Source organism: Pyrus communis, chromosome 12, assembly GCF_963583255.1.
Source record: "Pyrus communis chromosome 12, drPyrComm1.1, whole genome shotgun sequence".
NCBI classification, from domain to species: Eukaryota; Viridiplantae; Streptophyta; class Magnoliopsida; order Rosales; family Rosaceae; genus Pyrus; species Pyrus communis.
Genome location: NC_084814.1, coordinates 22,062,666 through 22,073,864, shown reverse-complemented (window position 1 = coordinate 22,073,864; position 11,199 = coordinate 22,062,666). Strand labels below are relative to the sequence as shown.

The following is an 11,199-nucleotide window of genomic DNA, read 5'->3' as shown; positions in this document are numbered from 1 at the left end:
CTTTTATAGAAAACACGCATCTCATTTCATTTGCTTGTCAATAATTTTACTCTCATTTAAAAACTTACCCTATGTTTGGACGAGGGAAACAAATTTGGAATTTTGACAAAAGTCGAAATTTGTAAATTGACATACACCAATTCCTTTATTTGAATTCATAAACATAAAAATTTAGAATTTCCTCATAGAAAACATAAAAAAATTAAAAAACTTGGAATTTAGAACCTCCAATTTTCAAGTTTAAATTCCATGTAAATAGGTATCATTTCTCAATTTCTCAGCAAAAGTTTAAAAGTAAAAAATTATGTATTTAAATTCATTGTTTTTTTTTTTAGATTAACCAAATAAAAAATTTTCATAAATTCTAGATAATATAATTATATCGTTTCAATTTCCGTCATTTTAAAATTTCTTAATATTCTTAAATTTCCTTATCCAAATAAAGTGTTCTAGATTTTCACCGAACAATTTAAGTATGATTCTAACGCTCTCATAAATCACTCCCAAACAGACCCTAACCAACATGAGACTCTGTTGTCTAACTGAAAGATAGACAGAAGCTGAAGCTATGGGCATAAAGGTCCTCGTCTCTGTGGGTCGAAGAACATGGATTTGAGCTGAACCACTAGAAGTTGGTACTCACTAGTCACTACACTCCTAAATCCGCCTAGCTGGCACTTTCTTCTACTGTTTTTTGGGTCAACGCACCGTAAGAGATAAAAAGTCAAACAATCCCCATGCCTTGTGGTATTGGCCTCTGTTGGAAGATGTTACGCCTCGAAATTTACTTCGTAAACACCAAATAATTGAGTTTCTGGTAGAACTAGCAAAAGCAAAGACACTAGTACGTCCAAAGGGGGGATGTTACTATTGCCTTGGAGGGGAAAGTAAATAACAAGTCTTTTTCTTCGAGACGAGAACAACTTGCATGACACGAATATATTGTTATAATGTCTTGTAATAATGAAACAAAGATGTTTTTATGTTTTTATTTTATTGAGAGTCTAAGACGGGACAACACATGACGATGTGTCTTATGCCATGTAAGTAAATATACTTAAGTTGTTCTTGCCTTGCAGTAGATAGGCAGCTTTTGCCCCTACTATTCCAGAAAAAACTTGTATGGATTCCAAATTTCCATACCCTTTAGCTCTCTCTCGCGTCGTGTGACGGGTACAACCAAGCTTTTCTCCTACATTTCGAGACATTTCGAGCACAGAAAATGGGGACACATGGCTAGTTGACCTGGTGCAACCAGCAGCCGTAGGCCTGTACATCGGAGTCTATGGAACTATACATGGACCTACACCCGGTACAGCCGACTCGGGTATATATACAAAAAGAAGAGAGATGCTCAAAAAACTTGATACCTCCAAAAGCCGCCTGTACAGAGATGATTCGAAGTTTTCGGGACTAAGATGACGAAGGAATCCATCATAACCATGCTCCCCATCCAGGAAACAGTTGACAAAGACGCTCGGGATCAATCGCATCTTGTATAAGTTGTTGAACCTGCAAACTCAGATTTCTCTTAATACAGATATCCGAAGCTGAGACGTATTTTCAACTAAATATTATGAAAACGGGATATAATGATAAGATGTTCATTGGTGCTATTTGTTTCAATATTATAGGTACATCGATGAAACTGCAGCGCACGAGAACTACCTGTCCATGTATGCTTCGCATTTCCCCTTCTTCATATCCATCGAGTTTTTGTTTTACACGCATCAGTGCACGTGCAGCATCCTTGTTACCTTCATATTCATCTTGCGAGCCTTCAAAGCTTAAGTTCAAGTCGTCATCCGTTTCCTAACCAAGACAAAGAAATGTATTCAGTGTAAGAATAAACGTATACTTGGATGGGGTGGTTTGAACAGCTACTACAGGTGAAACAACGAATAAATGTATACCAAGTTTCATTACCTTCTGACGCTGCAAAGCTTTCAAAGGTGATAAAGCCCACTTATAAAGTGGATCATGGATAAAAACCTGCATAGAAATACAATCAGATATCGAGAGAAGCAAGAAGTTGCGGGTTTCATTTATTAATTAGAGAAGTTGACTCAGGTAACATACTTCAACGATGGTCAGTAGTGCTTCTTTATTTGTCCTCATAACAGAAAGAGTTTCTTCACAGCATCTTCTGAAAACCCCTTCCACTCCAGTCACACCCATGCCATCGATGATGTCCCTTGTAAGTCGGAATGGAACCTGTAAACATTAATTTTATAATAAGAACATCGAACCATACAAAATTCAGTAAGCTAGGCAAACAAGCTTAGCAGGGAAAAAATAATCACACAAGTACAAACCCGTTCTGGTGTTTTGAGCATCAAGCCTTGTTCAAAGGCAACGCCAAGATCTATATGAACAACTTCTGCAGTGGTTTGATCAATTAAGATATTCATAGAATGTCGATCTCCAAGGCCAACGATATAACCAACCTGAATATGGTGCACAGTTTTCAGAATTATTACAGTTTATGGCCAAACGCCAATTGCCACAGCATGAGTATAAATCACAAACCATTGAACTAGTGGCAACACTTCGAGTGTATGAAAGTCTCTTCTCAAACCAGTCAGCTGGTTGCAAGAACCTCTCCAAGAAAAAATGATGCATGACAGGCCTGCATGAGGTTTTTATTTGGAATTAAGAAGCTCACCAGCTTAATATTTGAAAAACTAGGTGTTCACCCAGAGAAATGATATACCTGAACTTCGCACAAACTTCCTTGAATGCCTTGCGCTTGTCCTTTCCCTGCCGAAAACCAAAGCATTTATATAAGTTTGGTCTAAGGTGAACATAGTACTACTTTGGCATCCAGACGTACATCTGTCTCTTAAGAAATATACAAGAACTTCGTACAAATTTTCCATGTTTAGTAAATAGGAGAGCACTCTTCCTTCTCAACAATGCCCTTTTGAGTAATTGGTTTTCTTCAATCACAATAAACTTCCAAGCGTTACAAAATTTAAGGAGTGAAACTTACATTTGCCATGTGTTCTCGGCATTTGAGAAATGACCAGTCCCCCACTCCATATCGACCATGGGCCCCTCCATTTCTCGTGCTGAAAATTGAAAAAAATAATTAGAAAACCCAAATTATTCGATCATTGGAAATATTCACGTAGGCTTTAAAAGAAGGTACCAATTACCTTCCTATAAGATAATCACCAAAGGGAAGAGTGCCATTAACCCATTCAAGAACACCAGCACTTGGAGTGAATGGAACTACCTATCTCATCAAGAACAATGTGATGTTTTAATAGGTAAAAGAATTAAATGATAAAGATCATTGGTAGGAAAAAATTATTTAACAAAGCGATGCACAACCAGTCGGAAGCAATAATGCAATTTTCACGCACAAGAATTCATTTAACAAAATCTTCAAAGTGCACAAAGATCTGTATAATAATTAAAGAATAAAGATACATGATACAAAACTGATAGTATTTATTTCTCAACGGAAATTTCAAACTGTAAAAATGTTTTAAGAAAACGCAAAACAATCAAGGGAACTAATTCCTCATTGCACTAACAATCATCCACAACAACAACAAAAACAAAGCCTTTTCCCACTAAGTGGGGTCGACTATTAACAATCATCCAAAAAAAAAAAAAAAAAAGAATGCTGGTGAATTCTTTTCCGCCAAATTCTTGCCAAACTAAATACCAACCTTCTGCTTCATAATGACGTGATATGATATGTGTTGAAAAAGATACCTTGTATGTACGCACTCCTAATCTTCTTTTCCATGTATCCCGGTGGTTCTGTAAAAAGGTGTTGACTAAACCAAAAAATTGTTCCATTACCTGTAAATATATTGAAAAACATATTATATAAGTGAAAAAAAAAAACATGAAAGAAGTACTTGTACCAAAAGGAAGCAGGCTAATGAACATTTATTTAAGAAAAGAACAAAAAAAAGTGAGACTGCGTTGAAGACAAGGCCCTCACAATAAAGCTAATATTACTAATGTCTTCCATAGCTACACATAGCAATCCCGATCAACTAGTGGCAGGTAACAACACAACACCAGTTAAAGGACCAAGTAAAGAATTAGTCCAGGAAGAAGAGTTTGGGCAACAAGAGCAATCTAATCCTTAGTAATTGTCTATTAAGGAGGCGTGCACAAAAAGCATATCAGATGCACCATTTCAAACCAGGAGGATTTTTGGGAATAGTCGAGTATAAATTCTGACGCTTCAGAAAGTTTGGAATTTTACACTGCCCGGGAAATAGTTCGACGGTCAGACAAAATACAAGCAAAAACATATGTATTTCCACATGCATGGGCATGAGTGCGCGCGCACACGCACAGCTGGCATATAAACAGCAAGTAGAAAATCTTACAGCATCTTGTCTTAGATCATCATTTCCAGATTTTGCCAGCTGTTTGTATCGGCAACCATCAGAACCCAGGCATTCGACCACCTTTGGAGCATTTATACCATTCATTACTCTGTATGTACACCAATATAAATCAGAAAGTAGCATTGTAAAAAGATTATAAAATAAAATATTAACATGATATTGTTGATTATTCCAAAGACGTACACAACTGAATCTCCTAATCCTTTGAAATATGGGAAAGAGCCTTCATGATATTGACAACTACGGTCAATGGGAAAGGTAGCCGTCACAACAGGCACCTGTGATTTCATAATAAATGCAAAGTTATTAATTATTAAGAACAGATGCAAGCTCAATGAGGCAAGGCAACTCTCAGTCCAAACAATTAAGATGCCAAATCACCTAATCAGTCATTCAAATTAGAATTTTCAAGTCATAAAACAAGAATAACTTTCATTTCCTAAATACCATGGTTTGTTGTATAGAAAGATTTCACAGTATCAATCATCACATCCCTACAAATTACTAAATACAAAGAACAATTGCGCTGTACTTACAAGTTCCAGCGGCCGAAGATTACGCAATTCTCTCGGTAGCATTACCTTTCTATTGGTATCCTGTTGACACAGTCTAGTTAGGTAGTAGCAGACAAAACTGTTATAAGGATTTTCATCATAGTAAGAAAGCAATAAAGTTACTTTAGTAAGATCTTAAATGACTAGGATGAGTAACAAAAACTAGGAAGAAGAAAAGACCAACTTGACATCTGTTTAACTAACCTCTCTCTTCGTTTCTAGTTCCGCAAGTTTGATATAGATCTCCACCATTTGCTTCATCTGACAAAAGGATGCAAATATGTACGATTTTTCAGTTCATACAGTTACAACTATAAATTAAGAAACAAAAAATACTTAATCTGGAAAATGACGCTAAATACTTGATTTATAATGCCTCCATGATACGATGTTAACTCTTGTAAGAGATTCTCTGCTGCAAGCTTTTTATCCATATCTACCACAAATGAGTTCCTACTGCGCTGCTTGTCCTTGATACGGTCACCATTTGCCAATGCTAGAAGCTAGTGCAAGCACAGATGGGAATGTAATATAGTCAAAAGTATTTTACAGCATAAAACAGGTCCAGAATATGACAATGAGAACCATTTGAAAAAGCATGGTAGTTATGGTGCAATAAAGGGGAATGAGAAGTAAGGTTTTTGTTTCCCATTTCTTATTATAGCTGAAATATGAAACCCTTGTATTCGTATTACTCAAGCACAAGACATGCATGGAATTTCAGGCCAGTTGAGGCCAATAAAATTAATTGTGAATACCTGAAAGATAGTATGGTATGGATGGTCAATAGCCATTTTCTTCAGAAGAGAAACCAAGGCAAACTGCAAATCCAATAATTATAATCAGACTATACTCCGACTTCTGAATAAGCCAAGAATATGAGTTCAATGTGAACCTGAAAATTCTGAGGTCCTGGGCAATCCTTTAAGCTACCCATTCTTGAAGCAATTTGGTACACTAAAGGGATGAATTTGTAAGACTGAACCTGTAGAAATATTGGATTACAAATCAAGCTAAACTCCTATGTAGCATTATCTAGCAACATATAATGTGTGTACACGTGTGTGTGTAGTACTTTTTAAAGAAAACAATAGAAATTTAGTTATTATTATTTCCAAGATTGATTTATACTTATTTTTCTCATTCACAATGTACCTCACTGATTGCTGCAAGCATGCTATCTATGACATTTTTCCTTGAAGAGAGAGAGAACCACAGGGAAATTAACCGAAAAACCTGAAGGCACATGTTAGTCCCTCAATGGAATTATACACAATTCTCCAACAATAAAATCTCTTGGTAGGGATTTATTTGTATAAAATCCACTCAATCCAAGGCAAACAAATTGTTTTATGTTCAAATCAAATAAAAGTTGCAAAAGTAATCAACATTAAGGGTTGCAAGAATCATCGGAATCACCATAGGCTTTTGGACCATTCACTACAGAATTACAGTGCTAGATTATTTTTTATGGAACATAGACATTGAGGAGTAAGTACATACCACTCGCACATCATATTTGTCACCAACAACCAAACAACGGTTATATCCCTCCAATGCTAGGCTGAGGAAATTGTCCCTGTCATCCTGAGAAGTCAACGAAAATATATAAAACAGTTAAAAGTAGATTAAGTTTTCAGAATACTTTGAAGGCTCAGGTCAATTCCCGAAGATAAGCTCAGTACTCCTTGCAATCGTTTAACACAGGAAACCCAGAATTTAGATCCAGAATTCCCCCAGATTATTGACTAGCAATTCAAATTCTACACCCCAATACAAAGAAAGTGAAAAGGACACATTGTGAACAAGACTTAAACAAAACTAAGGTGTAACAACTACCTGGAGTTTTTCAGCCTCCTCCTTGTCCATTGCAAGTTGCTTTTGCAACTCTTGAATTTTGACCGAATAGTCACTCTTCTCTCCCTAAAAGTATATATGGAAGAAAAAGAAAAATCCATGTAAAAAGAAATTTAGGAGATTATCCCCATGGTTCCTATTAAACCAAAATGGCAAATAAGGATTATAACAATGGTGGGAGTACCTTTGTAGAAGATCTTAGCCGTTTAATAAGTGCTTCCAGTTCCATTGTCTGTGAAATCAACACGTACACAAAATTGCTCATGAAACAAAACTTCATGTAACTTTTGAGTTCTTGTTTCTAATTTATTCTCAAGTACCTTGTGTTTCCTTAAACGCATTGCTGCTTGCCATTCATTAGAGGTAAGTCTTTCCTCATAACTCCTAAAAAGAGCATCTGCATAATGTGCAAGATGAAAATGTGTTTGGCTTTGTCTACCTCTGGACATCTCTTTTGTATCCTTCTGATTCTCAGCAAGCGAAACAGCAGGCTTCAAATACTTCTCTAAAATAGTTCTTGAGCTGAAGTTGAGTTTCAGAGAGAAATAAAAAGGAAGATAAAAAAAATCAGTACATCTCCGATTTGCATCCAAAATCAAATTAATCAGTAGTTAAGATTTTCTATTAACTTGCTAGATCTAGTCTCTGCCAGCCACTTCCCAACCAAGCGATGAACATCTGAAGACTCTTCATTGGACACGAAATTTTGCGAGACATATTTTGCAAGGCTGATTGCCATCTCATGCTGACCTTGGCCACGCAGAAGCTTTGCTTCTTCAAGCTGCCATGAAACAAAAGTTTACCAGTGTAAATTTCTAACTTTTGCAAACATGACTTAAAGCCGGGTAAGAAATTAAGAATTATAGGGACTCTGTACCCTTCCAAGCCAGTATAGAGATGAATCTTGCTCTCCTGATTCGACACACAGCAACTTAAACTCATGCAAGGCTGCAGCCGCTTGAGAAAATCTAGAACCCTTTAAACAAAGAAAAACAGACTAGGAAAATTCAGGAAATGGGCTTAAGTGGATGGTTCTATGATTATGAAAATGCTGATAATACCTTACGGAGGGTAGACGTGGACTGCAGAAGATGTTGCACCGTACACTCCCTGCAGCTTAAGATTTGAAGTAGCACTCGCCTGAACGCTATAAAAGGCTCCAGTAAATTCATGTGTAACTGTGTCCGTTCCAAAATGGAACTCCAATCCATGTTCAGCCAAGACAACTAATTGAAATTAAAAGATTATGTCAGGTAACCAGAAACTTAGTTTTTCTTTTACAATAGAAAAATGTGTGCATGGAGTGGACATATATTTATAGAAGCTAAGTGAAACTAAATTAATCACAGATGACACACCTTATCTATATATGAAGAAACCATAACAAAAGTTAAACGGTACCCAACAACAACAAAGAACATACATTATACGTTAAACCTTCTTGTAATATGTACATACAGCTAGCTATCCGACGAGTTACTACTACGTGCAGGAAAATATCTTAACTTCTATGTGCACTAATCTTGGGAGATAATGTATAACCTTGTGATGGAAAAAGTAAAGCTTAAATCACGATTTCAAAAGACAGCAAGCAGCATCTTCATCCATTCCAAGGTCCAGAAACTCAGAAGAAGAAACATTGTCCGGTAATATGTTTTAGATGAAATACTGTTTTGCTTATTATCAGTAATATAGATAGCTCACCCACTTGAGCTAATCCACTGGGAAATGTCAACAGGACCATCAACCACTAAAACCTCAGTTGTCATATAGCCAGAATGGAAGATGAAGTCAGTAATTTGAGCGAACAAAATTTACTCGTTTAATTTTCAATTGTTGGTTCTAACTTCTAAGAAATAATTTAATACATGATTATCACTGGTATCATTTAGTAGCTACTTGTACTAATAACGCGTCATCAAACCAAAGAAGTCTACTCTGTTTCTTTCATCCACCAGCATAATACCTGATCCATGGTAGGGATTACAGGTTCAGAATTTACTTCTTCCACCTTTGGATGAAAATTTATACCCTCATCATAATCAGATGATGTCCAACGTAAATCCCAAGCCATGCCAAGATGATAAAGGATCTGCACCAGGATACATAAGTTAGAAGAAAGAGAGAGTAATCTTCTTGTGGGCAATAAATTTGGAAAGGCATAATCATTATGAGCTTTTTTTTTTTTTTTTTTTTTTTTTTTTTTTTCGGTTCTCATGGCATGTCAAGGTTGAATCAACAACTTAAATCATTCAAATACGCAAAAACACGCCTTCTATGTTTATCACATACCTGAAGTTTAATTATTGTTGAATATATGTGCTCAGTACTTTCTTCACTTGCAAGAGAAACAGACCACACAAGCTCCTGACAAGTATGAACACACGCATAAGTAAAATTACACATGTCCAACTTGTAGGGGAGACAAAGTTGAGACTCATATCACCTGCTTTGAATATCTCAGCTTTCCATGGAATTCATTGTAATCTCCCTCTTTCAGTGCCCTCAAACAACTGAAATTTTACAAGAGGAAACACAACATTGTCTAAGATACTTAAACACTAACGTATAGTATGATTTCCTCACTTATATGGGACATCTCTTACCTATGCAAATTTTCATTGAAATGATCACTTTTGATGTGCAAACTTGATGAAATAGAATTGTCACCAACATAAAGTAAGGAGAAATCCCAGTTTGCAGTACGCCAAGCAGCCTCATACTGCAAATAGTATATCAGCAATATTGGGAAAAATGGTCCTCGTAGAATTAAACTAGCAAGAAAAAAGGCTAACTAGAAAGCCAAACATGTCATTAATCAGGCATCTTTAATAAGTTGAGATTGCAAACCTGCAATTCAGTAAACTCCAGATCATGATCAAACTGTCCCTTCCGAGTTGTCAATCCTTGGCAATACAAATCCAGAACATGCATACATCCAGTTTGCTGCAATGACCTAATCAAACCTTTATATGGTTTCCTCTGCCTCATTGCATTTTCCAATATGGGATTGGATAAACGATCTGTTGGTTGAGTCTCTTCCACTGACAAATTTCTGGAAACAAAATCCACTGGTACCAAGGCAGCCGAACGTACTTGCAAGTCATAGTACTCGAGGGCCTTGCTCCAGTTTCCCTCATGCTCAAAGGTAATGATTTGAGAGCTCAACTTTCAATGCCATCACCATAAAACAAGAAGAAAAAAAAAAATACCCAAATATGAGAATATACTGATGTATTGAATATAATATCTAGGACATCTACAAGTATTTCACCTCATCGCAAAACCATATTGTTCACTGACCTTATGTGACTGGATGATCCCATATAAGCTGTCAGGTTCATTGATCTGAGTGACCGCAGCGACAAGTATTTCAATATGATGTGGCAACTGGAGAAGAAAGACCAAACACAGAACAGGGAGGAAATCAAGAGAAAGGACAACAAAAAGTTTAAGGCCTATGAATCTATCACCATATGCATATTTTAAAACAGAATGCACTATTAACAGGTCTAGCAGGTCAGCTCATTAGAAAAATGAACACAAAGCTCATTATATCTGTGTGACTAACCACTTCAATGTGAGAGAAATCAGGGCTCCCCAGTGTGAGGCTGTTGAAATGCTCGTCACACCAATGCTCCACATACATCACAGCAGTAAAGTATGAGCCACAAATCTGTGAAGTATAAACATCATTGTTAAGAAAATGAACATACGGATATTAACTAAAGAAAATCATTTGGGCACTGAAGTCAAAATTAGATTATAAGAAAAGAGAAGTGCAGGATTGTTTGGAACTCACGACTGCTGACTTGGCAACGACAAGATAATCAATAGAAAGCCAATAAACCTGGAAACATAGATGAATTAATAGAAAAAGGAACAAGACAGGAACTAACGATTTATAAACCATGTATAACAATCCAAAGAGTGAGGCTTACAAATAACTCCAAACAGAAGTCAATATATGCAGTACAAAATACCTTGTCCCATAAAGACGTCGACATTGCCGCTGCACTTAATGTAGGAGCTGAATCTTTAGCCTTTCCGGGGGTGGAACGGGATTTAGAACTACAACTAGCAGGTTTAGCGCTCTGCAAACCCAAAACGTAATAATTAGATTAGTACAATCTATGTGAAATATTCTGGTCAACATACGTTGAACAATTAAATTAGTACAATATCATTGTCAACAGCAACAATAGACCTCTCACTAGAAAATCATAAGCGACTATAATTTAGTTTGATATGTTACCTTAGATATTTCTGCCCTTGATGGGAACGATGAAGATTTTTGCATCACATGACATAACCGAAGTTCATTAAGAGCATTCAACCAAATTTGAATTGATTTGATTAACTTATTAGAGTCTGTAAATATAAATTCCTGCACCTGCATATAAAAGATA

The 11,199-nt window shown here is 36.3% G+C and overlaps 1 protein-coding gene across 1 annotated transcript in view; it reads right to left on the bottom strand.

Annotated features, from left to right (window-relative positions):
* Positions 1-1,012: 1,012 nt before the first annotated feature.
* LOC137710408 (serine/threonine-protein kinase ATM) overlaps positions 1,013-11,199 on the bottom strand; it is a 28,140-nt gene continuing 17,953 nt past the window's right edge. The window contains exons 45-79 of the mRNA XM_068449417.1: positions 11,046-11,183; positions 10,774-10,884; positions 10,593-10,640; positions 10,362-10,466; positions 10,094-10,180; positions 9,641-9,958; positions 9,397-9,512; positions 9,237-9,303; positions 9,083-9,157; positions 8,757-8,882; positions 7,852-8,016; positions 7,668-7,766; positions 7,420-7,571; positions 7,111-7,312; positions 6,975-7,022; positions 6,773-6,856; positions 6,437-6,520; positions 6,089-6,169; positions 5,829-5,918; positions 5,692-5,754; positions 5,296-5,436; positions 5,138-5,194; positions 4,916-4,975; positions 4,563-4,657; positions 4,359-4,467; positions 3,727-3,816; positions 3,159-3,238; positions 2,993-3,071; positions 2,714-2,760; positions 2,530-2,629; positions 2,316-2,447; positions 2,080-2,214; positions 1,927-1,992; positions 1,669-1,812; positions 1,013-1,512 (exon numbers count right to left, since the gene is read on the bottom strand). Of these exons, the coding sequence (XP_068305518.1) occupies positions 1,435-1,512; positions 1,669-1,812; positions 1,927-1,992; positions 2,080-2,214; positions 2,316-2,447; positions 2,530-2,629; positions 2,714-2,760; positions 2,993-3,071; positions 3,159-3,238; positions 3,727-3,816; positions 4,359-4,467; positions 4,563-4,657; positions 4,916-4,975; positions 5,138-5,194; positions 5,296-5,436; positions 5,692-5,754; positions 5,829-5,918; positions 6,089-6,169; positions 6,437-6,520; positions 6,773-6,856; positions 6,975-7,022; positions 7,111-7,312; positions 7,420-7,571; positions 7,668-7,766; positions 7,852-8,016; positions 8,757-8,882; positions 9,083-9,157; positions 9,237-9,303; positions 9,397-9,512; positions 9,641-9,958; positions 10,094-10,180; positions 10,362-10,466; positions 10,593-10,640; positions 10,774-10,884; positions 11,046-11,183 (3,672 nt within the window). The 3' untranslated portion in view covers positions 1,013-1,434. The remainder of the gene's footprint in view (positions 1,513-1,668; positions 1,813-1,926; positions 1,993-2,079; positions 2,215-2,315; positions 2,448-2,529; positions 2,630-2,713; positions 2,761-2,992; positions 3,072-3,158; positions 3,239-3,726; positions 3,817-4,358; positions 4,468-4,562; positions 4,658-4,915; positions 4,976-5,137; positions 5,195-5,295; positions 5,437-5,691; positions 5,755-5,828; positions 5,919-6,088; positions 6,170-6,436; positions 6,521-6,772; positions 6,857-6,974; positions 7,023-7,110; positions 7,313-7,419; positions 7,572-7,667; positions 7,767-7,851; positions 8,017-8,756; positions 8,883-9,082; positions 9,158-9,236; positions 9,304-9,396; positions 9,513-9,640; positions 9,959-10,093; positions 10,181-10,361; positions 10,467-10,592; positions 10,641-10,773; positions 10,885-11,045; positions 11,184-11,199) is intronic.